The following is a 25111-nucleotide window of genomic DNA, read 5'->3' on the forward strand; positions in this document are numbered from 1 at the left end:
CTGACTATGTCAGGGCTGGTTTTAGGCAGAAGGTTGCAGGTTAAATGCTCTCAACTGTCCAAGAAGTGGCTTATTAGTTTTGTAAGGAAATGTTTTCTTATATTTTGACTGAAAGAAAATACCTAGTTTAAGTGACCAAAACCATCCTTGTTAGTGAAAAAGCAGACCTCAAAACACTTTGTTTCAGAAACCCAAGAAGAAAAAGCAAAACTAATTCAAGAGGAAAAGCTGCCTTCTTGACAGTAGCTTCCAGACCTGGATCTAACTTCTCCAAGGCCAACCAGAGTCCTGCAGCCTCCCAGGCTCATCTTTCTGCAAGGATGGCAGACATTCTCTACAAGGCAGTGCAGCAGAGTCAGAAACCCATGTGAAGGGGGCTGGGGATTTAGCTCAGCGGCAAAAGCGCCTGCCTGGCAAGTGCAAGGTCGTGAGTTCGGTTCCCGGTACCGGAGAAAAACCAAAAAAAAAAAAGAAACCCATGTGAAGCAGGTTCAGGTCCTCCTTCTGGGCTGAGCGGGAGAACTGAAAAGTATGTATCAGCAGAATGAAAGCAGAAAAAGCTTGGACTGTTTTAAAAGGCAATTTTCCAAACACAACTTTCTCTTTTGCTTTTCTATTTCATGCGGTAAAAAATCCCAAGTTCATCTGCGGCAATGTGGCATCTGCCAGTGACACAACAAACAGTCCCGAGTGACTGCTGCCCTCACAGTACCAGCAAATCACCTTTCAACATGCACCTTCTCCACATCCTGAAGGGCCTGATCCTGTTATGACAGAATGACGACTGCAAAACAGTTACCACCAAGACCTGGACAAACATGCACCGACCAGTGGCTGTTTCCTACAAATTATTATCAAAACAAAGGGGAACAGCCAGTTGTGGTAACGTTAGGATAATGTTTACTCCCCCAGTGTTTGGATGAGTTTATTTGCAGTGTTCATCTTCCACTATGAATGATGCAGATGGTTTTACAGATCCGCAAACCATTCTAATCTAAACTCTCCTCCACGGAACGCTGGCTGGCCGCTTCCCTCGAAAGGCGGCATTTACAGAGTCCTGATTTCACAAGAACTCGTTTTCATGGTACCTTTGCCAAAAAGGAAATACACACACACAGAACTCTCACTTTGGAAAGCACATTTGAATGCATTCTGAGTTATTCTAAGGTATGCAAGTAGATGAAATACTCGCTGTATACTCCTGACAGTGGAAGCATTTGTTTCTAAGTAAGTAGAACTTTACCTCCTGTCCAGTGTTGGCTCAGTTTCCCGGGGTGGAGGGCGGGACCAACAAGCACACAGCCTGCCGGGGACGCGTGGACCTACCTCCCGGACAGTGCCGCGTGGTCATCTTACATCGCCGGGACTCCGCGATGGTCGGACAGGGGATCGTGTCTTTTGCTGGCTTTTTAACGATTTGCCGTGTTCTGGTTTCCAGGCCCCACTTAAATCCACACGTGCGATTATTTCTGCTACAGGTTCCCCATTCGCTCCACTGGCCAACTTCGCATCCTTCTAAAAAACATCAGAAAACACAAGCACAGACACAGATAAGAGCTTGGTGCCACGCGCTGGAGTGTCGCCCACCTCACACGGCAGTGTGTTCCCACCCGTCCACCTGCGGAGCCCACGTGAAGCCACAGCCCCACACAGACTGCACTTGCCCAGGGAGGGTCCTGGCAGCACAAGCCCGTGCCTGCTCCAGATTCGAAAGCTGTGGTGCCCGCTGTCTGAGCTTACTTTGCCACGGGGTGGTGCTGGCTGCCTCTGAGGACACAAGTGCTCATTCCCGGGACACTGAGCAGAGGCCCGTTTTCACTCCGTGGCAGGGACGACACTGCGCAGGTGGGTTCTGAGTGCTGCCCCACGCCCACCAATGGGTCGGTATTTGCAAGGGGGAGGAAATGGGGAGCTGGCTTCGCATCTGGTGGTTCTCTCTGTTCTCCCGACAGGCGCCTGAAAGCCAGTGTGAATTTCTACTCTACATTCATGCCTTACGTTACTGGCTCAAAAAGCAAACAGTCAGATATGTGTTTCTCCCGGATGCAAGAGCTCTGTCCCACACCGCTCAGTAAACATAGACCGGAAGGAAGTGCCTGCACCCTGCTGCCAAGAGGAGGAGGAGAAGGAAAGGTGCTCGAGCTCAGCTCCTTCTCGGCCTCCCACTAAGAAACTTCCTCACACGGCTGGGGGACTGTGAAGCTGTCATGGGCATTCCCGAGGGACATTTGTATCACATATCAGGTGCCTGTCAGAAGCAAATGCAGCATTCTATACCTGCTCTTTTCCCGCATTTCTTACTTTTAACAGAGGTATCCGCACACATGCGTTAATTCACACGTAATACACACATTTCTCCGAAAGCTTCACATTTAAATGCATTCACCTCTGCAAGCTTTCGAATGTGTAATTATAGATTGTTCAAGCAGTATTTCTGCAGGAGAGAAAATGTCAATTTAATTTAATCCTCTCTACTTGAGGGACGGAAAGTCTAACTGACAATACATAGGTCTCTTATACATCAGATCAGAGGTACAACAAGCCAATTCACATCAGGGTAGGCCGACGGGACCTGTCATCACAGCTGTCACTGGCCTCAGACACTCACCAGGACATAGCCACTGACTGTCCCTGACCTGTTAACTGCTTTAAAACTCCCACAGTATTGTGCTTGCTTTGGCAGCACATATACTAAAAATTCCACAGTATTTTACAAAAATTAATGTAAGAAATGTGTGAGCAATAGCATGGTTAATTAACAGGGTGTTGTTTGAAAATTTTTGTGTTTCTCCTAATCTTCTAAGTAAAATATTTTCCTCTAACAATTATTGGTAATTTATTAAGATAATAAGAGCTAGATGTACAAGTGATGATAAAAATACGGTGAATGTTTAAATTAAAAATATAATCAGACACAGAAGCTTAAATATCGCATGATTTCTCTTCTAGCAGAAACCCAGAATATAAATGAAGAACAAAATAAAAGACAGGTGATAGGAACAGGGAGGTGGTTTTACATGTTCTGCAAAAGGGAAGGAGCAAGAGATGGCCAGAGGGGAGGGCAGGGGTGCAAAAAGGATTTGGACGTGTTCTGCACGTGGACCAGCTCCCCAGGAGGAGTGTAAGCGTTATGCACCACAGACACAAAGTAATAAAACAGAATACTAAATGCAGTATAGTAAAAGACTTTGCTGAGAATGGTGGGATAAATGTGTCTGAAGTTTAGAGGGAGCGTTCTGAGGAGGGTGAAGGCAATGTGTGTCTCGCTGTAATAAACGTTTTATTGAAGCACTCACCATCCTTTGATCACACTGCACTGAGCAATCGTTTATGGGAATTTCTGTCCAGTGAAAACATGACGCTGTGTCCTCACCCACCTCACTCGCTGGGCCTGGCTCTGGGCAACCTCTGCCCCTTCCCCAAAAGGTGTCACACAAGGACACACTTCAAGGGGATTCAGAACATGGAGGCAGCCGCAACAGTGCGACTAAAGACACTCAGGAAAGAACACTTCCAGAGCAGCTTCAGAACATATCAAGGACGGTGGGATAAGTGTTTCGCGTGAGGAAGAGGACTGTGCGAGGGATTAATGGCAATGGTCATTTAGTGTAATTATCTTTAAAATTTAACCATTCACATTGTATTGAGAGCATCTCAAAGTACACAGATAATAAGTGTTATCAGTACTTTAGTGGGTTAATTTAGCAAACGTACAACAAGCACATTTTTTTTGGTCTTTCTGAGACAGGGTCTCCCTATCAGTTCAGGCTGGCCTTGAGCTCACTTTGTAGCCCAGGCTGGCCTCAAACTCAGAACAATCCTCCTGCCTCAGCCTCCCAAGTGCTGGGATTACAGGTGTGTACCACCACACCCAGCGTGAACTAGCAAATTTTGAACCAAGATGTTGTGTGAGACAGCCCATCATCTTGCTGCCTAAGGAATTAAAAGAGCAACAAGATGAATCTCAGTAACTAACAAGAGAACCACTTGCTTTTCAGGCGGGTACACCCAGCATCCCTATTTTCAAGGCGCAGGAGTGAGGCTGCGGCTGAGGACCGGCTGGGAGCCACTCACCCACACATTCCAGGGTGTCGTCCGAGGGTGCAAAGCCGTCCGGACACTCATCAAAGCAGCGGCCCCTGTGCAGGTAAAAGCCGGCTTTGCACTTGGTGCAAAAGTCTTTGCTGAAGCAAGAGTCGCAGTTTTCTATTCTGCATCCTAAGAGCAACGTTAAAGAGAAAGAGAGAGAGCTTCGGTTAAAGACATGTACTGATCGCACACGTGAGCCTCACCAGTGCTCTGGCCAGCTCGGCCCGCGTGCTGGTGGCCAGGGGGGCATCTGCTTCCCGAGTCCAGGCCTGCCACCCACCGCCTTCCTCCCGCACTGCAGCACGGTGAGAGGGCAATCCCGCGCAGGGCAGCGGAGCCCGGCAGGGAGGCTGGCAACCCCGCGGGAGTCAGACACGGGCGAGCAGGACGCGCTGGCAAATCACACCGCCGTCCGCATCTCCAGGTGGGCGTGAAGGAGCAGAGCGCTTGATGCTGGAGATGTGTGCCAGTGCTCAGTGCCCAGGCCCCAGTCCACATGGTGCCCACTTCGTCACAGGGCGACCTGACACGGGGGTAATCTTGCTGGAGACACACAAGCCCCCTGCCTTTGTGCACTGCAGACCCCCAAGGCGGGCAGAGTCCCCACTCGCAAGTGAGGCCCTGGCACAAAGGACTAAGCCCCAGCACCAGGCGTGCTCCCTGCAAACCACTCTCCTAACCCGTCTTCTCTACAACTCACTGACTGCGCTGCTAGGACCATGTGTCAGGCACAATTGCTGTGAGGTCAGATCTGACTTGAATTCCAGCTCTGTGGCTGTAGATAGCTACATGCCTTCCTCATGCTCCATGTCCTGCCATGTAAAACAGCTGTCACAGTGCACGGTGGTGCACACCTGTAACAGCAGAACTCCAGGAGACTGAGGCACGGGGGTGTGAGCTCCAGCCCACCACAGGCAAAAATTAGCAATTTAGCAAGGTTCTATCTCAAAATAAAAATAATAGGAAGGCTTGGAATTAGGTCAGTGCAAAGATCCTGGGTTCGACTGCCAGTACTACGAGAAAGAGAGAGAGAGAGAAAGAGAGAGAGAGAGAGAGAGGATATCATCAAGTTAGCAAAATTGTTGGAAGGACTTGTAATACTTCATGAATATACAAGCTGACTCCTAACAAGCAGTCCACAGATAAAAACAATAGTGAAACACACATAGTTTTTCAAAAACCCACACACATTCCCATTCTAACAAAGCATTTTAAGAAGCAGCAATTAATAGGCTTTTATTCTCAATGGAGTCCGCTCACAGGTGGACAATGAATGGGCCCCAAAGAGAGCGGGAGGGGCTGCTGGAGAGTGGGTAACTCGGGGTCGGGCGTCCGCAGGTCACGGCACACGCTGCTCATGTGAGATAGCAATGGCAGTGCACAGAAGTAATGTGCTATGGAAACTCACATTTATTCACTCAACAAACCTCAAGCACTACATTTGGTGCTCTAAGAATTCTGAAAATCTTTGAAACCTAAAGTTCCTCCAATCAAAGAGATAATGGGGTAGAAAATGTAACCAAAATATGAAATTACCATTCAGTATTACTATTTTATCAAATTTTGAAAATTGAGAAAATGCCAGAGAGAAGTCAAGCCTTAAAAAAATTCACTGAAGCAGATTACATTTTATCCATAGTTTCTAGGCCTATAAAAAGAAGGCGATGACTCTCCGCTCCGGGTTTCACTCTGAGCAGGATCACGTGTCACAAGGCCAGCACGCAGCTCTGGCTCAGCTGCTGAGATGCTCCCCATCTACCGTCAGGACGTGACCACTGGAGGGTCGGGCTCTGTGGGGAGGACCCAGTGTGAGCACAGCCGGGCCACCGCACCCGCACGCGGACAGGGGCCGGGGTCTTGCTCATGGTTGAGCACGTGAGCATGAAGGGCACGAACTGTTGGTTGTCTTGCTCTGGTACCGGGAATCGAACTCATGACCACACACTTGCCAGGCAGGCGCTGTGTCCCTGAGCTACATTCCCGGCCCTCTTGCTCTATTTTTAAAGCAAGCATTACAGAATTATCTCCCACGAACTTACCAAAGGCTAAGGCACGACGAATGGGTGAAGGAACAAAGCATTTACATTAAAAAAGAGGACCCTCACCTCACACCTCGTAAATCAAGTCTTACTGGCAAGGTCTGACCTCGCTTTCCAACGGGCCTGCACCACTGAGCTTTCTGGCCACAGAGTCACAGCCTCAGCGTTTGGGCCTCCTGAGACGAGTCCTTGCGATCTTTCCCGGCACTTTCTGCTCCGTCCCTGTCTTCCCTGCTCCAATGCCACTCCCATTGCGATTTCCGGAATAACCCACCCCCCGCTAGTCCCCAGGACCTCTCAGGCGAGAATCCTAATCTTTTGTCACCAAAGTCAAGGGAAGTACAGTGTGTGCGTTCAGATGCTGGCACACCACAGCCGTTAACGGGGGCGGGGGCTGCAGGCAAGGAGCCCAGAGGCTCGAGAAGCCAGTGACAAGCTAAAAGCCAGGCTGTGTGACAGACACAGCACAACAGACTGAGCCACATGTGCACACCTGCGTGTGTGTGAAGCCACTTAGGTGATCTGGGACGGGAGGGAGAATTTTGAAATGTTAAAAATGTTATGTTTCTGCTTCCTATGACTCTGTCCTAATTGTGATATATTTACATAAGGAAAGCCTAACAGAAAAGGTACATGTGCAACCTACGCAAGCTCACACAAGCCGCCGGGCTCCCACTGTGAAACACACCCTTCCAATCCACAGGCAGGAGCCAGAGAGAGAGGCACACCAGCCGGCCACCCTCCATCGGTCTGGGCACGGGGCTCACACCCCACCCAGCAGCGTGGACCTCAGGCCTGCGGCCCCTCAGCCGTCCGCTCGCTCCCCAGGCTCGGGAGCTCTCCCCCCACCCCAGCTGAAGGAGAGGATGGAGACCCCGTGTGCAGCGAGCGGTTCTTACTTGAGTCCTGGCCTCCCACCCCCGCCAGCCAGGTGGTCTCCATTGCCCTGCACCAAGTGGCAACCCCAGCTGCCCCATGCAGCCTGCCTCGGCCCACCGGCCTCCACGGCCTGCGGCCCGGGCCTGTGGGCTCCAGGCCACCACAGCCCGCCCTGCTTCGGCACTGGGTGGGGGTCCCATGGCCCAGCACTGCCTCTCCTACCTGCAGCTGCCTCCCAAAGCCACTGCAACTTTTCTCCTCAAGTTTGTGTGTTTGGTTTTTCAACAAGGTCTCCCTGCAAAGTGCTGGCTGGTCTTGAACTCACTAAATTGCCCAGGCTGGCCTTAACCTTGGCACATGTGGCAATCCTCCCGCCCTAGCCTCCTGAGTGCTGAGATCAGAGGCGTGTGCCACCCCTCCTTAATTGAATTAGCATTCATATCACCTTCATTAACTCTTTTTATATAAAACTAAAACACGACCATTATAAATAAAACTTTAAATGGGAACAGAGTTTCAAGGGAAACTATGGGAATGCTTTTGCTTCCTGTACCAGGCCTGCCAGTGCAATAACAATGTCCCACCTAACTTGAGGAAAATCTCTAAGTCTTACACATCAAATGAGTTAACCCCATTAAAACCCCACTGGGGTCACACAACAGATGACGAACCCTTAGGAAACCTCGTTCTGCACGGAAACACAGGCACACCGAGATTCTCCAGACATCGGCCTCTTACGACGACACGGGCTTTGGGTCCCTGCTCAGGAGCAGGAGGTGACAGCAACAGCTCCCGGGCACAGAGCTCAGCAGCGCAGACCTCAGGCCAGGGGTCAGGGAAACCAGCGTCTGGGTGAGGCTGTGGCCAGTGCAGGCGATGCGGCTGTCACCTGGTGGGAGGGGCTCACCCTGGCCAGGACGCAGAACCGGTCCAGAGCTGTCCACCCACGAGGCCAGTGAGGCCCCACACACTGCCGTCCAGTCGCACGGTCCCACACTGCCCAAGCGTAAGCACCATGGCACGGGAAGGGCACAGACCTCTGTCACCATCAGACCTCCTCCGCTTCTCCAGCAGAACCTGTGCCACATGCATGTCTGCTTGTGCCCCGCGCACTCTCCTGGACTGAGGAAGCGGCCGTGCCATACAGAACCGCAGCTCGCTGCAAGAAGCAACATCAAACCCTGAAAATACCGGACGGGAGGTCGCCACGGTGCCGCAGGTGGTCGCTCTGTGGAGGCTGGTGTTGGTGGGGCACTTTTGGGGCGGAGAGAACTGGGGCGGGGGGAGCTCGTGGGCAACAGAGAGGAGGCCCAGGGCCGTGAAGCGGCAGAGGCGGTGGCTGGGCCGGGCTCCCAGGCTCTGAGGCTGCGGGGGGATCGGGTGTGCCGTGCCTGCTGTGGCTCTGTCTTCACCAGGGAGCCTTACGGGGTGTGGGCAGGGGATGGCTGGTCTGACCGGGGGGCTGGCAGCAAGGGGCCCGGCGCTGGGACAGGCTGGCCAGGCGGCACCCAGGCCTTGTCCGTGGACGGGGGTCTGAGAAGACACAGGCGACGTGTGCTGCTCCAGCAGTGTCCACCGGGCTGGGGCCAGCGGTCTGGGAAGCAGGAGCGTGGGGTCCAGGGTGCTGGGACCGTGAGGCTGGGAGGGCGCCCGCAGAGCACCTCTGCCTCCCTCTACCCAGGATGGAGATGAGAAGCTCCCCTAACTCGATCTCAGATCATCAACTGCACAACCAGGAACGTCAAGCTCTTTGGTCAAGAGCAAAGAAAACCCCAGCCATGCTGCCCCCGCCTGTGAAAATGCAATTCCGTGCATCTGGGTCACTGCCGGGGAGGGAGGGGGTCGAGGAGCAGGCAGGATGCGTCCCAGTCTCGGTGCTCTCGGTGCCTCGTGGACACGCGGGGTCTGCTCCTGTCAGCCCGGCCTCTCCCGCAGGCCCTCAGGCTCGAGGACCCTGCCGCCCAGACGTACACACAGGCCCCTGCTGCCGGAGCCCTGGAAGCAAGCTCTCAGTGATGCTAAAATCTAACCCAAACGCAAGGCACAGCTCGCTCAGGGCAACAGCACGTTAACTCAGCAATTTCCCCACAGAGAGCCCTGGGCTGTGCAGTGTGTGCAGCTTCAGAAAACCATTCAAATCTCTCTGGACTCCTCTGACAACTTCAGCTGCTCCTGGGTGACCTCCCTTCTGGGAATTATAACGGCTTATGGGTACCCCAAGTTTTTAAGCCTCCTGCTACCAAAATTACGCATTTCTAGCACACTGCACTCATCCCCTGGAACGGACTGATCAAACCATCGCCCAGTGGTTGAAGCTGCCTTCCTAACCCTGCGTCTGGCTGCAGAGAGCACTGCGAGCCTCGTGATACTCCAGCCAAAGGACACAGCCAGCCAGCCAGAGGCTCAGCGCCCACGGCAGACAGCCGCTGGAGTCCAGACGCCTCTCAGACACCTCGAGCGGCGCAGGCAGGGTTGCGAGGGCACCACAGGGAGGTCAGGAGAACGCTCTGCCTCAGCCTCAGCCCTGGCCTCATGGGCCTTAAGGGGCTCAATAACCATAGATCCGGCGCAAGGACTGCGGGGAACCAGTGAGCAGGGAACTGTGCTGGCGTCAGCAGAAACTGACGCCAACCGGGATCAAAGAAGGGCAAAGCAAGACGGGCAGGGAGGGCAGCCCGAGGACCTTTCCACACGGGAAACTACGGAGCATCAACTTCTGGGTAACACACTGGTCACTGTCCACTGTAATGTCACTCATACGTGACTGTAATAAATTACATAAAGATGCACGCACCACCCAGAGAAGGGCGCGACGTAACTACTTACGTTACAGCGCTGTCTCCCACACTGGACCTGTGGTAATTTACAGAAACACACGCAGAGTTGCAGAAACACCACCAGCGAAGGGCACTCTCCAGACCTCGCTGTGGAAGGCTCGGGCTCCCTGGCTTCAGTCACGCAGTGGGCAAACCGTCGTGCTCGTGCCTGAGCACCTCACAGGAGGCGTCTGCCCCAGCGCGGGAAACGCTAACACGCTCGGCCAGTGAGGAGGCCGGCTGGGGTCAGAGCCGTATCAGCCGTGTGTGCTGCACCCTCAGCCTCAGCTAGAGGGGGCGCCAAGTCCCAGGGAGGGAGAGAGGGCTGAATTCTCCAGTGCAGCGAGGCAGGACTCGGGATTCCACCCCGAAAGTAATTATTCTCCTCCCAATTTATTTCAGCTTTAAGTCTTGAAGCAACCGTTCATTTCCAAAGTCCCAAAACTCAAACGTGTGAGCTAAGCCACTGGTGGCATTGCTGCCCTGTCTGAATGTTCAAATATTCCACCTCGCCCACCCACGCCAGGTGAGGGGGAGGGGAAGAGGGGGAGGTAATGCAGAGGCACGTGTGCAATTCTGTGGTCAAATAACAAGGAGCTATAATGACACTGGCTTCATTTCTCCTAATTCAAATGATGCACATTTGAAGTCATTCTCACAGGAAAAGAAATTAAAGCTGGGACACATCTGCCAGGAGTACTGTACCAAGTGTTTTAAAGGGAATTCATTTTCCATTTAATAAGGATGGGAGGAGGACAATGACTCCAAAATAAAATTAAGAGTAAGGAAGAAAGTTCTGAAAATTGTAAGCCTGTTTAATAGGTCAGATTTTAAATTCCTCCAGGAGCAGCCCTCTCCTCTCGGCTACTCCTTGCGCTTTTCCTTTTCGGTAACTTGTTGCCCACTCACACCAAGGTGAAGCCGGGACAGCTTGGTAATCTTCAGACCCGAGCTGCAGTTGGATTTTCCCGGTGTCAGCAAAGGCAGGGCAAGGCCTGTGCACACTCGGCCGGGTCCTGCATCTGCTCAGCTCCCTCAGAGGGACAGAGGACCCTGTCACCGTCGCAGCAGGGTGCAGGGCCAGCCGGCTTCCCCTCCGTGACTGGTCAGGCGGTCAGGGTGCTGGGCTCCGCGGCGCCCACGACCTGGCCGGCATCGCTGGCTCCTCGGCACAGAGCAGCCCGGACACGGCAGACACAACCGCCTCCTGGTGCACAATGGCTGCGTTACTCCACCCTCACGGGCCGTCAAATACTGTTCTTGCTCTCAATCTTCCCCTCAAACACTTAAAAATCTATAAGTTGCTCTTAGCAAAGGGCCCTGCAGGAAGGACAGCAGCCAGGTCCCGCCCTGGGTCATCATTTCCTACCTGGAATCTGGACAGTGGCTGAAATCCACGCACCTTGGAGAGGACGGGAAGCTCAGGGTGTCTGTGGCTTGGGGCACAGAATGGGTCTCGCATACACACACACACACCCCGAGGGCAACAGGGGCTGAGAGTGCTGGGCTGAGTCCTCCCACAGGGGCGATTTCGTGTCTGCCTCTGATGGCTCCCCAGGCACTTGTGATTAGTCACCAGCAGGTCGACACCCGCCCTATCCTAACAACCTCCTAATTTCTTGCTTTTGAGGCACAGACTTGTGAGTGGAGGAGATGTTTGTGAAGAAAGAAGAAAACAATTTTATAAAACATGCGCTGGGGCCAAAACTGGCATAACGGACACGCGTGCCTGGTCCTATGGTCTGGACTGATCACTCTGAGAAGGTGCCCTTGGCAAACCTGCCCATCTAACGTGATGAGAAAAGTAGATACGGTCTCGGCCAGGTGTGGTGGGGCAGGCCTGGAATCCCAGCACTCTGGGAGGCTGAGGCAGGAAGATTGTAAGTTTGAGCCCAGTCAGGGCAACAGAGCAGCTCAGCGGGACCCTGTTTCAGAAAGAAAAAGGACTGAGACAGTCCCCAGTGCTACAAAAAAAGAAAAAGAGAGAGGAAGACGGGGGAATGAGGCGGGGCAGGAGGGGTGGATGTGGTCTCGGGGGGCCCAGGTCACCAGGCTTCCCAGGACTCTGTGCCTGCCGTGCCAGCCTCTGCCTCGCCCTCCTGCACTGTTGGGGAAGGAAGCCGTCAGCGACAGCACCCTAAAAGCTGAGACACTGAGCAGGTGCCCTGGCATGAAGGAAGTAGAGCAGGGCGAGCTGGGCGTGGACGGGGCCGACCTGGTCCTCTGCTGAAGCTAGCTGCTCCGAGAAAACCACAAGGCTGCAGAACCCGAGCCATGGGCCTCCAGCCAGCAGCAGGTCAGGCGGCCTTTCTCCTTCACCATCTGCCCACTAGTGCCCTTTTAAAGCCAAAAACTAAGTAAAGCCTTTCGTAAAGAGCATTGAACGCCACGTGGTCAGGTTTTCCTGTTTTGTTTGCTCGCTTGGTTTTCTGAGACAAGGTCTCACTGTGCAGCCCCGGCTGGCCCCAAACTCTCGGGATCCTCCTGCCTCAGCCTCAGGTGTGCACGGGCACAGGCTTTCCTTGAGGGGAGGTGTCTCCTAGCTCCTCTGTGCTCACCTGATCGGTGCTGCCTTCCAGCCAGAGGAGAGCGTGCACCCTCGGAGGGCGCTGCGGGGTGTGACGCAGTCGAAGCAAAACCGGCCACAGCTGGCAGCAGCAGATGCCACCCTGCCAGCACGCTGACTGTGACGCATGCGTGAGCACGTGCTGTCTGTCCCCGACCCGGCTGCCAGGACAGATGCCTGAGGGTCCGGACACCAGCTGTCTCCATGGGGACACTCGGCCGGCCACGCTGTCAGAAGCATAAACCTTTCCTGTCACCCCCCAGCCCCCCGCCTCAACATCATCATGGCTGTCGTGTAATGTGGTGTTGACAGACTTAGTAACACTGGTTCTCAAGGAGGGTCAGACCTGTGTTGCCGTGTTCAAGGTGTGAAATGTTGAAAGTAAGCGTGTCTTGTATCTGGAAACTGGTTTAAAGAAATGTGTCTGGTTGCCAGGTTGACAAGGGGTGGAGTGTAATGGTTGATACACTGTGTCCACTTGAGAAATCTAGAAGTTTAGCTAAGACTCAGTGGGGGGCCAGGGGCGTCACTTTGTAAACCTCCTCACCCTGTGCAAGAGGAGGGCACGGAGACGGTGGGGGCGGGCAGCCTGCCCACCATATAAGCCAGGAGAAGAGGCTTGCTCCCCACTTTTGCTCTTGCTGCTTTTGCTGTCTTCCACCACCATGAGCTGTTGCCCTCTGCCAAGTGCTACCCTGCCCTGGAGCCAGCTGATTACAGACCAAAACCTCCACAAACTGTGAGCTAAATAAACCTTCCCTTCTTGACTTTGGGCACCAGGTATTTTGTCTCAGCAATGACAGAAAATCAACCAAGACAAATGATAACTACAGTGCTCTTCAGAAGAGCCAGAGGTTCTGCATGTTTTTGCCACAGCAAAGGGTCTGTGTGGACGTGCTCACCGATTCACACATGGTACAGTGTGTGTGGGCCTGAAACACCTCACAGCACGGCACACAGAGACAACCTCTATAGGTCAAGTAAAAACACCTTTCCAGATGGACCAGGGCTCCCTTTACACCCCGAATGAAGCTCACAGCTGGACTTCAAACCCCAGACCCTCTCGATGTGTGTCTACCCGCACCTGCCTCACACTCACACCCACACCCGCACCCACACGTGCCGTGGTAAGCACCTCACACCCACACCCACACCCACTCGTGCTGTGGTAAGCACACCCAGCACACCCAGCCTGGACACCCACAACTCCTCTCTTCCGTGGCACCAACCACGGGCTCATTCTCCCATGAGAAGACTCAGAGCTGTCTGCCCGGTGCCAGCACGGTGCCCCGAGGGCGGCTGTGATTGATCTGCGGGCAGAAGGACCCACAAACACACGGCACAGTGAATTTCCATCACTTCGGAAGAAAGTCTACTTTGCGTGTTTTAACACCATAGTGTGATGTTCCTACAAGCAAATTGCTTTAGATTATATTTCCTCGGATCTGGACACCCACTTACTCCACCCGCAGTGAAGCTCTAACTTTTCGCTTTTGCTCCTGTGTCCTTAATCACAAGCCACAAGGAGGGGAGCGTGGCCTCCCTGATGTGCTCTGGTGAGAACCCTCCGGGGAGTAGCTGCCCGGCCTTGCTAGTGCTCAGCCGGGGAGAAAAGTGCAGTTGAGCCACATGGAGCCCTTCTAGACTCACAAGCGAGCACCCTAGGGCAGACTCTGAAACTCTGTCTGCCCAGAGGCGCTGCGTGCCTGGCCCAGGAGTCCTCCCTGCGCCAGCCGCCCAGCCTCTCTGCTTTGTCTTCTCACGGCAGTAAAGGTTCCGTGCAGCTCCATCGAGGCTTGTTCCGGAGCGATCCCCAGAACAGCACCTCCTGGCTGCTGGTGCCGAGCTCCCATCGTCCTTGCTTTCCCAGTGGCTTGCTCTCGCTCCCCTGCGATCCTCCTTCCCGGCAGCGGGGGAAGTCAGTATTCTCCAGGCTCCACCTCTGAGCTCTCTGATCCCTCCACCCATATCCACTTCCTTGTGCCAGTGGCTCAGACCTCCCTGAGGTCCCGGGCCCTGGGACGTCTTCCTTGGCAGTGCGTCCTGCCTGGGCCCAGCGTGTCCCGGTCCCTGTCCATGCCAGGAGGCATGTGCTTCGCGGGTCCTACGCCCTGCTGATTTCCACCCCTGGATCTGCAGCCCACACCATCCGTGTGTCTCCCTGTAGCCTTGGCTTCCACCCACTGCTCCCCATTCCCAAGCCCAGAGATTCCCTCCATCACCCCACCCACTCCCTCGACCTTCCCTTCTTGTTCAGGACCAGCGACTCCACAGCAGGCGTGACAGCTCGAAATCCTGCTGCCACTCAGAGAGAAACAAAACGGAGTAAAGCACGGAGCCCGCTAGCAAACTGACCAGGGCTGAGAAGGGAAGACACAGGGAGCAGAGGGGAGCTGAGGGCGAGGAGAGGGAGGAGGGGAAGTGCGGAGGGGGAGGCCGCAGCTCAGGCATGAGCCGGACTCTGCCCAGAAAGAGCTGCTCTCGCTTTTCCTCGGTGTGACTGATCTCGGTGCCTTCATCTTGGCTCCTCCAACTCACCCTTCATAAAGCGCTTCTACACCCTAACTGCGGCACTGCCTCCACCAGCACCTTTCAGCGAGCAGTTTAAACTGCTCGAGCGCATCCTCAAAGATCTGGCTTGCTCTGGCCCCCGCCGTCCAGCCAGTCTCACTGCGGGCTGCGGCTGTGTACAAAATCAAATCCCGTTGCCGTATTTCATTCAGCAGTGGGCAGGGCTCTGGCTGTGCACCTCTTCCCCTCCCTCTGCCTCAGTGCTGACACCTGCTGAGACCTCGACACCCCACAGCTTCAAAACTGCCAGCCGCCACTGCTGTGATCCCTCCCGATTAGGAAGGATTTACCTGGTTTAGGTGGCTCCGCCCAGGAAACAGAAATATATAACCTGCTCGTTCGCACGTTTAAAACCTCAATGAGCAAAAGCACAAAAGTCAGAGAGGGAAACAGGGCAGAAGCTGCACTACCAGCCACACTCAGGACCAGGTCAGTCACTGGGCCGACCCGGCTGCCCCCGGCTGAGCTGCTTGGTCCGCTGCAAGACTCCGTGCTGCCAGGGCTCTCTCCTGGACCCTGCTGGGTGCTCCTCCATGTCCACAGCCCCCCATAACTGAGAAAGTCTCCAGACACCGCACTGTTCCCCAAGTGGCAGAACAATGCCATCTGAGGCTTCCGCCACGGCGGAAACGAGGACCACCGCATCTCCAGGCTCTGGGCTGGAGCCAGCTCGCGGGAAGAGCCACAGTCTTGCACCCAGCACTGAGCTAGCTTCGCCCGGTGCTGAAGCTCCTGCCACTGTGCCTGCTCCTGCAGCTTCTCCCACCCAACATGACTTACTGAGACCAGGCTGCGCCTGCCTCCTGCTCTCCACATCTGCAAGGCCCCCTGTGAGACGCTGGACTCGCGTGGTGTCCCGCTGTGTGGACAGCGGACTGCTTCCACTCCTGCCCTGTGTGCAGTGCTGTTGCGGTGATACCTCCTGGGACAAGGCCGGGCGGCAGCTGTGCTGACAGGAAAAGCAGGAGCAAGGCTGTGGCCAGGCAGGGCCCTGTTCCTCCGCTTGGTAGGAGAGCGGCCGACCCCTAAATTCCCCCTCAGTAAACTTGGAAGTCTGTGCTACAGCTCATCTAGAGGTGTTTTGAATGATGAATAACAAGACAGTTTTCACAAAGGAAAACAGGAAGAGCCTCTGCTAAGCAACCTAGAATGTGAATACTCATGTAAGAAACGAGCGTCCAACTGCATTTGTACCAGAGAGAAGCACGCGGAAGCGGAAAACGCATCTTCACACGTCCACACTGCTGCTCAGGAAAAAGGGTGGAGGAGCAGACTGCACCTCCAACAAGACCTCCCGGAAGTCTGCAAAGTATATTTTATGTGTAAAAGTTCATCTTCTAAAAATAAATCGGAGAAATGTGTAACAATGTGTGTGCACGGAAAGAGCAAGCGTTCACACGCACGGCTACTTCCCAAAGAACTGCATATAGTTGCACAAAGCGAAAAGCGAGTTTTTGACAGGTGATCAGCCAACACGTACGGTCTTCCCTCTCAGGAGAACTCCCGGAATTACAGCCGACAGCATGAAAAAAATGTTCCTAATTCACTGCGTTACAATGAGAGACAAAACACAACACTTGTAAGACAGGAAAGACATTAATGTCCTAGAAATGAGATGTCAAGAACAGAAGCCAACATGTTAGCATGTGTTGCTGTGGAGGTGTGCTGTGTAGAGTTTGCATTTGTTTTCTATTAAAGTTTACATATATACCTTCCAAGCTTTCTATCAAGAATGTGTATAACAATTTTAGAAAAAGCTTTTATGGAAATGAGTTTACGAATGACTGCAAAGAGACAGAAAGGACAAGTGCACATTACCTAGCCCAGCGTCAGGGGACAGCAGCTGCAGTGTCCATCTGTGTACGCGCTGGGGGCCAGCCAGGGCCACTCACCCGCTCCTCCCAGGTGCAGGTCTCACCGGTGTCACACTACACCAAGACCTCAACCCCCACCAACATTTCACACACAAGTCTCCTCCAAAGAAAGATTACAGCCTCCCACCCGCAGTCTCACCACATCGATTAGCAAGCAGATAAGCCAGTTTCCAACCACTGTGGCTCAAGGTATAGTCTTAACAGAAACTGGGTCTTGCTTTAGATCCTACATCTGTGACGTCCTTTCCAGTTTAAGTCTTCCTCATTCCCGAGACAGGATATAAGTGTCAGTCATTAGAATGAATCTATGAAAAGGAGAAATACTGCAGTGGATCCGTGGCTGTCCAGAGCAGTAGACTAAGAATAAACAATTTCCCACACTCCCTCTGCTTCTGTGGACTCCTGCTCATAAGCACTTCCCACTCAGACAAGGTGAGAAATGATGTCCTCCAGGTCGGTGAACTCCAGCATTGTCTGGTCTCACCTAGAGGCCATGCCCACGAGTAGATTCGCTTCTTAAGCCGTCTCTAGTCACTGCGTTTCTGAGAGGAGGGTGGACTCGGCACTGCATGTCAGTCCTGCAGCCCCTTCCCTGGACAGAGTGCTGGGGAGACCACCCACTCCCACCCCAGGGGCATTGCAGGGGCTGTGGGCAGGATGGGAGAGTGGGACCAGCCACCCAGAGCCAGCCCACAGTGCCCACCCTGTCACCCAGCTGCCTCGTCCACCTACATCTCCAGCCGTCTCCTGGGCACCCAGGGTCAGGACTAGAAAGCACCCAGGAACGAGCCATTCAAATCCCACCAGGTAGGGCCAGGGATGTAGCTCAATGACACAGAGCCTGCCTGGCAAGTACAAGGTCCTGAGTTCAATTCCTGGTACCAAACGGGAAAAAAAGAGAAAGAAAATTTAAAAGGCCAGAGCCAGGCATGGTGGTGCATGCCTGTAATCGTAGCACTCAGGAGGCTGACGTAGGAGGTTTGTTGTGAGCTCGAGACCAGCCTGGGCTACAAAGTGAGCTCAAGGCCAGCCTGAACTGCATAGCGAGACCCTGTCTCAAAAAGACCAAAAAAAAAAAAAAAAAAACCACATCCCACCAGGTGGTCTGAAGAGTATCAAAAGGAAACCATTCAAGGTGGACCCACCCACTACAGATGAGTTCAGACTAAGAGAAGTTATCAGGGAGTCCAGATCAGATACCTGAAGAACAAAACACATCTCTGCAAACACCAGCTAACCCACTGACACGCATTTGGAGCTGCGCCCCCACGATAATCCAAGCAATTCCCTGAAAAGAACATGAGCCAAAATCCCCTCTGGGCCTACGTCTTCCTATCTCTGCTACTGGCAAAACTGTCCACTGTAGACCCAGCTAGAAATTTTAGGCTGAAATTTGATTCCTCCCCTTCCCACTGCACAATTGGTTACCAAGTCCCATGGATTCTACTTTAAAAGCCTCTGAGCTTATTACCCATGAACTTGCCACAGAACAAGATTTCTAATCTGCGATGGTGCGGTGTCCTGCTCTGCGGCCGACCCCTCCACCCTCCTCACAGGAGCGGTCTCAGGAAGGTGGTCCATGTGTCCACTCCATGCCCTCACTAAGCCAACTGATCCCCTCAGTCCTCTGCCAGCCCTGAGCCCACCATGCAGCCCTCACCAGCCGTCACCGCTACGCTCTCCACCTCCACCTCTGTGCGCCGAGATGCCCCACTCTCCCATCCTGGGTGTCTGGAAATGTTCAAGGACATCTTGCTTGTCACCATGATTTGAGGACACACAGCACATTTAGTGCACAGGGATCAAGGTACTAAGTGACTGCCTGTGCAGGTCCTTCGAAACAACTGCCTTGCCGCTGCCCAGCGACAGGCCAGGCGAGATGCACTCATTCCAAACACGGTTTCTGACCTGGGTGCAGTTCCTTCTTTCTAGACCACCTCGCCACCCCGCCATCCCGCCTCCTCCCCAATGATGCCGGCCTTGGCAGTGCAGCTCCACTTCACCAAAGGCCTCTTGGCCGAGTATTCACAGGGGATGAGTGAGGGAGAAACGTAAGACCCACACATGCATTCAGCAGTGCTAAGCTCCACTGTCTACTAAGAGTACAACCACTGGAGAAGAGACCTTTGGATCAGAAGACGAACAGGTGAACAAACTTTCATTCCTATGCACAAACGTCTCTCCTTGACAACATTTTTTTATTGCTGTTGAGTGTAGAACTCAGAATACTTTGAAATAAACTAAATAATCTAGTTATACTTTAGCAGTCATGGTGCTTTAAAGCAACCTAAAATGCATATACGTAGCTGCAGGTGAGACTACAGTAAGTATTATCAACTCAGGTGTCAGAGAAAGAACAAGAGGGACTGTGGCTGGCCAAAGGGACGCTCCCCGAAAAGGGTTCAGACTCCTCGTGATGAATAAGCAGCCAGCATCTGCGGGAGAGCGTACGGCGAAAACACTTGATCTCAATGAGGATTAAAATGCGTGTACCCGTGGGACGCACTGGCACACAGAGGTAAAGCTCAAGTGCGCCACCCCCACTCTGGCTTGCCACTGGTGCTTGAGCTGTCTCCAGCCCTCCGCAGCCCCTCGGACACCGAAAGCAACCCCGGAGGCAGCTGTGCTTACGTGCGCATCTGTTCATGTCGGGTGCGCGGTGCCCGTAGTAGCCCGCCGGGCAGGCGTGCAGGCACTCCCCGTGCTGGCGCATGCCCTCCCGCCGCAGGAAGAAGAACAGCTTCTGCTGGCACCGGCTGCATCCGTTGTCCTTGGAGCACGACAGGCAGCCCTTGCAAATGGGGTTTGACACGTAGCTGGCTGAAAGAAACCAGAGACAAAAAGCACGTTCAGACGCCAGTGTGATCAGACCTCTGGTCAGCACACCACGGGAGAGGACAACTTCACTTGTGCTTTTGTTAGACAGAAGTTGCGAGTTCTTTGTCCACGGCAAGTACTATCACCCCATTATGGTTTAGGTCTAGAGTGTCCCCCCAAACACCCCTGCACTCAGAAGCAGGGCTTTTGGAAGCAACTGGATCCTGGGGACCCCATACTCATTAGTGGATTCTCCTGCTGAAGAACGCACAGCCGAATGTGCTCTTGGGGGGTGGGACCTGGTCAGAAGAGCAGTCGCTGCAATGTGACCAGGATGGGTAAGTCTCCCCCCACCATACTCCCTCTACCTCCTGGAGCCAGGACACGAGCGGCTCTCCCACTGCCCTCCCGCCACGCCCTTCCTCCCTTGGGGCTAGCTGACTATGGAGCAAACCTCTCAAAACTGTGAGCCGAGATAAACCAGCAATGAGACAGTGACACCCCACCCAACTTCCCAGAGAGAAATACTGCAACCCAGATCAAGGGCACGGTGGGGCAGGGGGGCGGGGTCAGCCAAGGAGGGAGAAAGCAAGCTAAGAGACGTCAGGCATGAAACCCAAGTCCAAGCTGCCATGTAGATTTGGCCACTCAGTCAAGGCGCTCACATAAATCTTGTGCAGATTCAGGAAAACCTACAAGGAAAACAGCACACAAGACTGCCGGCTGGAAAGCTGCTGCAACCCCGAGACCTGGGACTTTCGAGGGAAAACTACACGGTCACCAAATGCACAGGTCACACGACAAGCAAGCTCCACAGGGAGACTCACCAACCGCGGTGAGAGGACAGGAGCACCTCGTGGTGGCCGTCCACAGCACCCGTGACGAGACCGAGGATGGACGCAGACCGCGTGGGGAGAGGAGCGGTGTGCGTGTTAGAGTGCAACACTCCGAAGGGAGAAAACTCCACTGGCAAATTCAACAGTAAAGTAGGAGAAAGTGACACAACCAAAAAACACACTTAAAGAACTTCAGCAACAGAGCAAGGGAAAAAGGAAGCATGTAAGACAAAAGGAAGAAATGCCAGGACCCAGCTACCGAGTCCCTCGGCAGGAGAGGCTCCGAGAGCCTCAGCACGCAGCGCTCCAAGGGCAGAGCGCAGCATCTCCCAGAAGCACAGCCAGGAGGCTTTCGATGGAAAATCGTGGGGCCCGGCAGACTGGGCAAAAAGAAGGCTTTTTACTCAGAACACAGCACATTTCCATAGGAAGAGATCCAAGCCGGGGAAGAACAGCAAATTACTTACAAGGAATCCAGATCTGACTGACACTGATTCCTGATCAGAAGCAGTAAGTGTTAGAGAGATACTATATTCAAAATGAGAAACAAAAATCATCAAACCACAATTCTATAAGCATCTTAATTTTCAGTTTAAGAATGAGAACACAATGTTTTCAGTTAAAATAAAAACAAGGAATTTATTCTCTCACACGCACCCCACACACACAAGCATCCACCAAAAGAACTAATGAACTGGGGAATGGGAGAAAAAAAGATAAAACGGCTCCCGCAGGAAGGGTTGCACCAGTGTGCTGGTGCAGATGTGAAAGTGTAGATTAAATAAATGATTAAGTTTGAAAGTTTGAAAGTAAACATCTAAATTCGGCAGCAGTCACATGGGAGATGTAAGCAAAGTCAACATGAAGGCAACGGTTCCGTGCTGTTAATAGGGAAGTCCAGTGGAAACTGAACTTTTAAGTAAAACAGACTCACTATAATGTGAAAGTCACGACTGCAACCACAGTGACAGGTTGCCTGACTTCTACACCCGTGATAGCTACAAACACACACAACACAGACAACGACGTGAGCGCGAGGGAACCCCAAACATCTGTGAATGGGTCGGGAAAGTAAATATTCAGGCTATGAAGTTAGCTCAGTGACAAAAGGGACCAAAGTGCAGCTGCCCTCAGCACGGGTGGGAGTCATACGTGATAGGTTGATTAAAAGAATCGAAAGACAGCACCAGCGTGTTGTCCCCACAGCAGTGGAGAACCCACGTGTGCAAGCCACGTCAGGCTGTTTGTATTAGTGAAAGCTGTGAAAGGTTTGCCATCTCTGCTCTATCTAATTTAATTTCTATTAAGGCCAAGGACAGGTAGAGATAATTTGTGGGAAGAGAAATAAGACCACTGTCTGCCTTTGGGGGATGAGAACTGATAGAAAAGACCCACAGCAGAGCGCTGAGAGACCCGTGTTGGTTTTCATGCACTACTATAACAAATTATTGGCAGCTTAATCAGCAGGCACTGATTTTGAAGTCCTGCGGCCTGGAGCTGAGGTGTCAGCAAGACCCACTCCCTGAAGGCCCAGAGGATGCCCCGTCTTTGTCCTCCAGGCTGCGGTGGCTGCAGGAAGCTCCTGGGAGTGGCAGCATCACGCCAGCCTCTGCCTCTGTCTGCTGATGACTGCTGTGTCTGTGAGGATTAAGGTGCTATTATGTGAGGTCAAGGCGAGCTCTACGTCTAACAACAGCTTTCTGCATGTTCCTTTACAGCCACACACAGAGGCGTCACCACTGCATTCTTCATAAGCGTGATGAGACTGACATGGTAGATTCGGGTGTGGCAAAGCTGGCTGGAGAAGTAGGCGTGACTTGTTAATTACAAGATCCCAGAACAATGCGCGGAACAGTTCCCAAGCATGGACTTCTCACAAGAACTCAAGCAGGATTTCCACAGGAAGGACTAGATCTGACATCAGCCTGAGTGTGGGACCTGAACACCACCTCTCAGGACTGGTATGTGGACATTTTCTCAGTTTCCTGGACACGTGGACAGCATAAAGGACACAGGTGCCACCAAGAGCTCCCTGACCTGGCTTCCCTCAGGAGAACCGCCCGTGCCCTCACCCCCCCCCACCCCCGCTTTCTCCAGGGAGTCTTTTGTTTTGCCTTTTTCTCTTTTACTTGACACAAGCTCATTCTGCAGAGCTAGTTTCTGTCCCGCTCTTCACTTTTACTTTTTCAAATAGACTTTGCCCCTGCGTTTTGTTTGTTTCATTCAATTCTTCGTTCAAGAGGAGAAGAACCTGGAATCCAACTCCAGGAGGAGAGGCGAACAACCTAGAACCCGGTAACGTTGAGCTGGCAGCCACTTTTAGAAGGAGCTCCCACTGCAAGGCTGCACACGATACAAATGGCACCACTTGTTCGGGTCTGGCTGAGCTACAATCCTCTCTGCACACTGTGACCTAGACCTGCGTCTGCATCCCGTCTGCCAAGTGTGGGCTCGACTGCTTCTTCTCCTCTGTACCGCATTCGTTCATCTCAAGGCTGCAGTCTTGAAGACCAGTTTTCTTGTTGTCGGTGTCTGAGCCTCACAACTCCAGGATCATCAGTGACTAACGGTGGTCCTCTTCTGGCCTCTATATTCCTGGCACCTCCCACAGACTGGGTGGCAACTCTCTCCGGGAATCTTAGACTCAGGCCTCGGTTACTTCTCACTGGGGTGGTGACAGCCCAGCTCACTGCTTTGCTCTGCCTTTTATTGCCTGTCAATTTCCCTGTCTTTAGTCCCTGCAGCATTTGCTGTGCCTTTCTGATTAGATAATGATGACTTATAAAGCTTCCCCCAGGAAGGCCACCCTGCCCATGCTTCCCCAGCACCCTCCGGAGAGGTTTATCCTGGTATTGCTCTTGGGGTCCTGAGCAGACTGTGCGTGGCTTCCAGAGACCTGTGGCACAGGCCAACCTCTCTTGCAGGAAAAGGTGAGCGTGGCGGGGGTGGATGTGGACAGAGGGCGGGAAGAGTGGGAATGGGAGACTCGAGCCCGGTGTGGGGATCCCACTCCGCGTGCTCAGGGCCGACCAAGGACACTCTCCAGCCGAAGCACAAGCCGCTGCTGCACGCTTAGAGAAGCAATGCGTGACTTGTGGAAAAGGGACGTCCCTTACACACTGCCAGAGTGCCCATGCCGGCCACAGATGAAAGCCAGGGCAGGAGCCACCAGGGGGGCTGTGCACAGCGCCCCAGAGCTCTGCATCCCACCTCCTGCCTTGCTCTGGAATTTAATGAGGGATGTGGAGCAGCTCTATCAAGGCTATGCAGAGCCTACACCGGCTTTGAAGTGTGAAGGGAATGCGAAGGTTTACAAACAGCAGAAGCCTCTGTCCCTCATCCTCACAAACTAAGGCCGAAGCTAGACTGACTTTCAGTTCAAAGATTAAACCAAGAGCTCTTCATCACCATCAATCACACCCGCAGTCAGAAGTCCAGAGGAACAGAATTACAGAACCAAGGAATCCGCACAAATTACAGGCTGTGCTTTGTTTGTATCAGAAGCCAACTTTCATCTTGACCACAGGGATGAAGTCAGAGTCAACAGAGCAGGCTCCACATTCATTTTCCTAAAGGTATCTTTAAAGCCATTAGAAGTATCCTTTCTTTACTTGAACTCTGACAGATTTAGACAGTGAAAAGGAATTAAGGGATACTTTCACGCCCACCTCAGATCTCTTCACAGTGCTACCCAGACAGAATTCTCTTAAAGAACAGTGATGTGAGCCTCGCCCACAGTAAGTGCTCTCTGCGGCCTCCGTCTTCCTCAGCCGTTTAGCAAATGTGGAGGAAGAGAGGCAGGAGCAACTTCTGCAGCGCGAAACTCCTGCCCTGTGCCTGGAGCTCGGCTTTCCAGTTTATCACCCTCCGCGCTGCGCCCGCGCCCCTGACGGCACTGGGTCAGGAAGCAGCGCTCGGCAGTCCCGCAGGCTCCATCCCGGAGCAGCCACCACCGCCTCTGCCCTAACACAGGCAGGGCAGGCGTTCACGTGACTTTCACCAGGACTTTGTAACTCAAGGGGCCCCACCCATTGCTGTGAGATTTAATTCAAGTGTGCAGGTGAATAAATAGATCTTAATTCCCTACTTTGATGACCATGTTTATTTGCTCTCCCTGAAAGCTTCAGCTCTTCCAGCCCTGAAGCCTGCTGAGGTCCAGAGCCTCATCCTTCCAAGCAAAACACACTTCTAATCAAGACCCACCCACATTCTGAAGATGAACCACTTCACACAGACACTGAAAACTCCCCAAAGGGCAGTGGACAGTGATCCCCGCTCCAGCCCACACAGGTCTCTTTGACAAAGGGCACATGGATGCAGAAGACAAGAAAACCAGGGAGCAGAAACCAGAGAAAGCGCACCTAATCACCGCGATCACACTGAGAGGCACACAGTGTAATTGGAACTCACTATTCTTAGACCTCTTTCTGCTCCTCTTAAATGGCAAACTAAGTTCGGCCTGGTTATGAGTCCTGATACTTTAAGTCTGATCCTTTGCTAAACCTGCCGCCTACGCACACTTTACCTCGCAGAGGATTCCGTGTAGGTGTTGAATGCACATCTGTTTCTAATATACTCTTGACACTTTTCAGAGTGTTCGCCTGTTCTGGAGTTGGCCCTGGCC

The 25111-nt window shown here is 53.1% G+C and overlaps 1 protein-coding gene across 1 annotated transcript in view; it reads right to left on the reverse strand.

Annotated features, from left to right (window-relative positions):
• Window positions 1-22975, reverse strand: part of Rspo2 (R-spondin 2) — a 60944-nt gene extending 37969 nt beyond the window's left edge. Inside the window, exons 1-6 of the mRNA XM_005382000.1 lie at window positions 22907-22975; window positions 20747-20867; window positions 20483-20617; window positions 19466-19654; window positions 4075-4218; window positions 1327-1515 (exon numbers count right to left, since the gene is read on the reverse strand). Coding sequence (XP_005382057.1) covers window positions 1327-1515; window positions 4075-4218; window positions 19466-19654; window positions 20483-20617; window positions 20747-20867; window positions 22907-22975 — 847 coding nt within the window. The remainder of the gene's footprint in view (window positions 1-1326; window positions 1516-4074; window positions 4219-19465; window positions 19655-20482; window positions 20618-20746; window positions 20868-22906) is intronic.
• Between the last annotated feature and the right edge of the window lie 2136 nt (window positions 22976-25111).

The sequence above is a fragment of the Chinchilla lanigera genome, unplaced genomic scaffold (assembly GCF_000276665.1).
Source record: "Chinchilla lanigera isolate Chin_1 unplaced genomic scaffold, ChiLan1.0 scaffold00016, whole genome shotgun sequence".
Taxonomy (NCBI): Eukaryota; Metazoa; Chordata; class Mammalia; order Rodentia; family Chinchillidae; genus Chinchilla; species Chinchilla lanigera.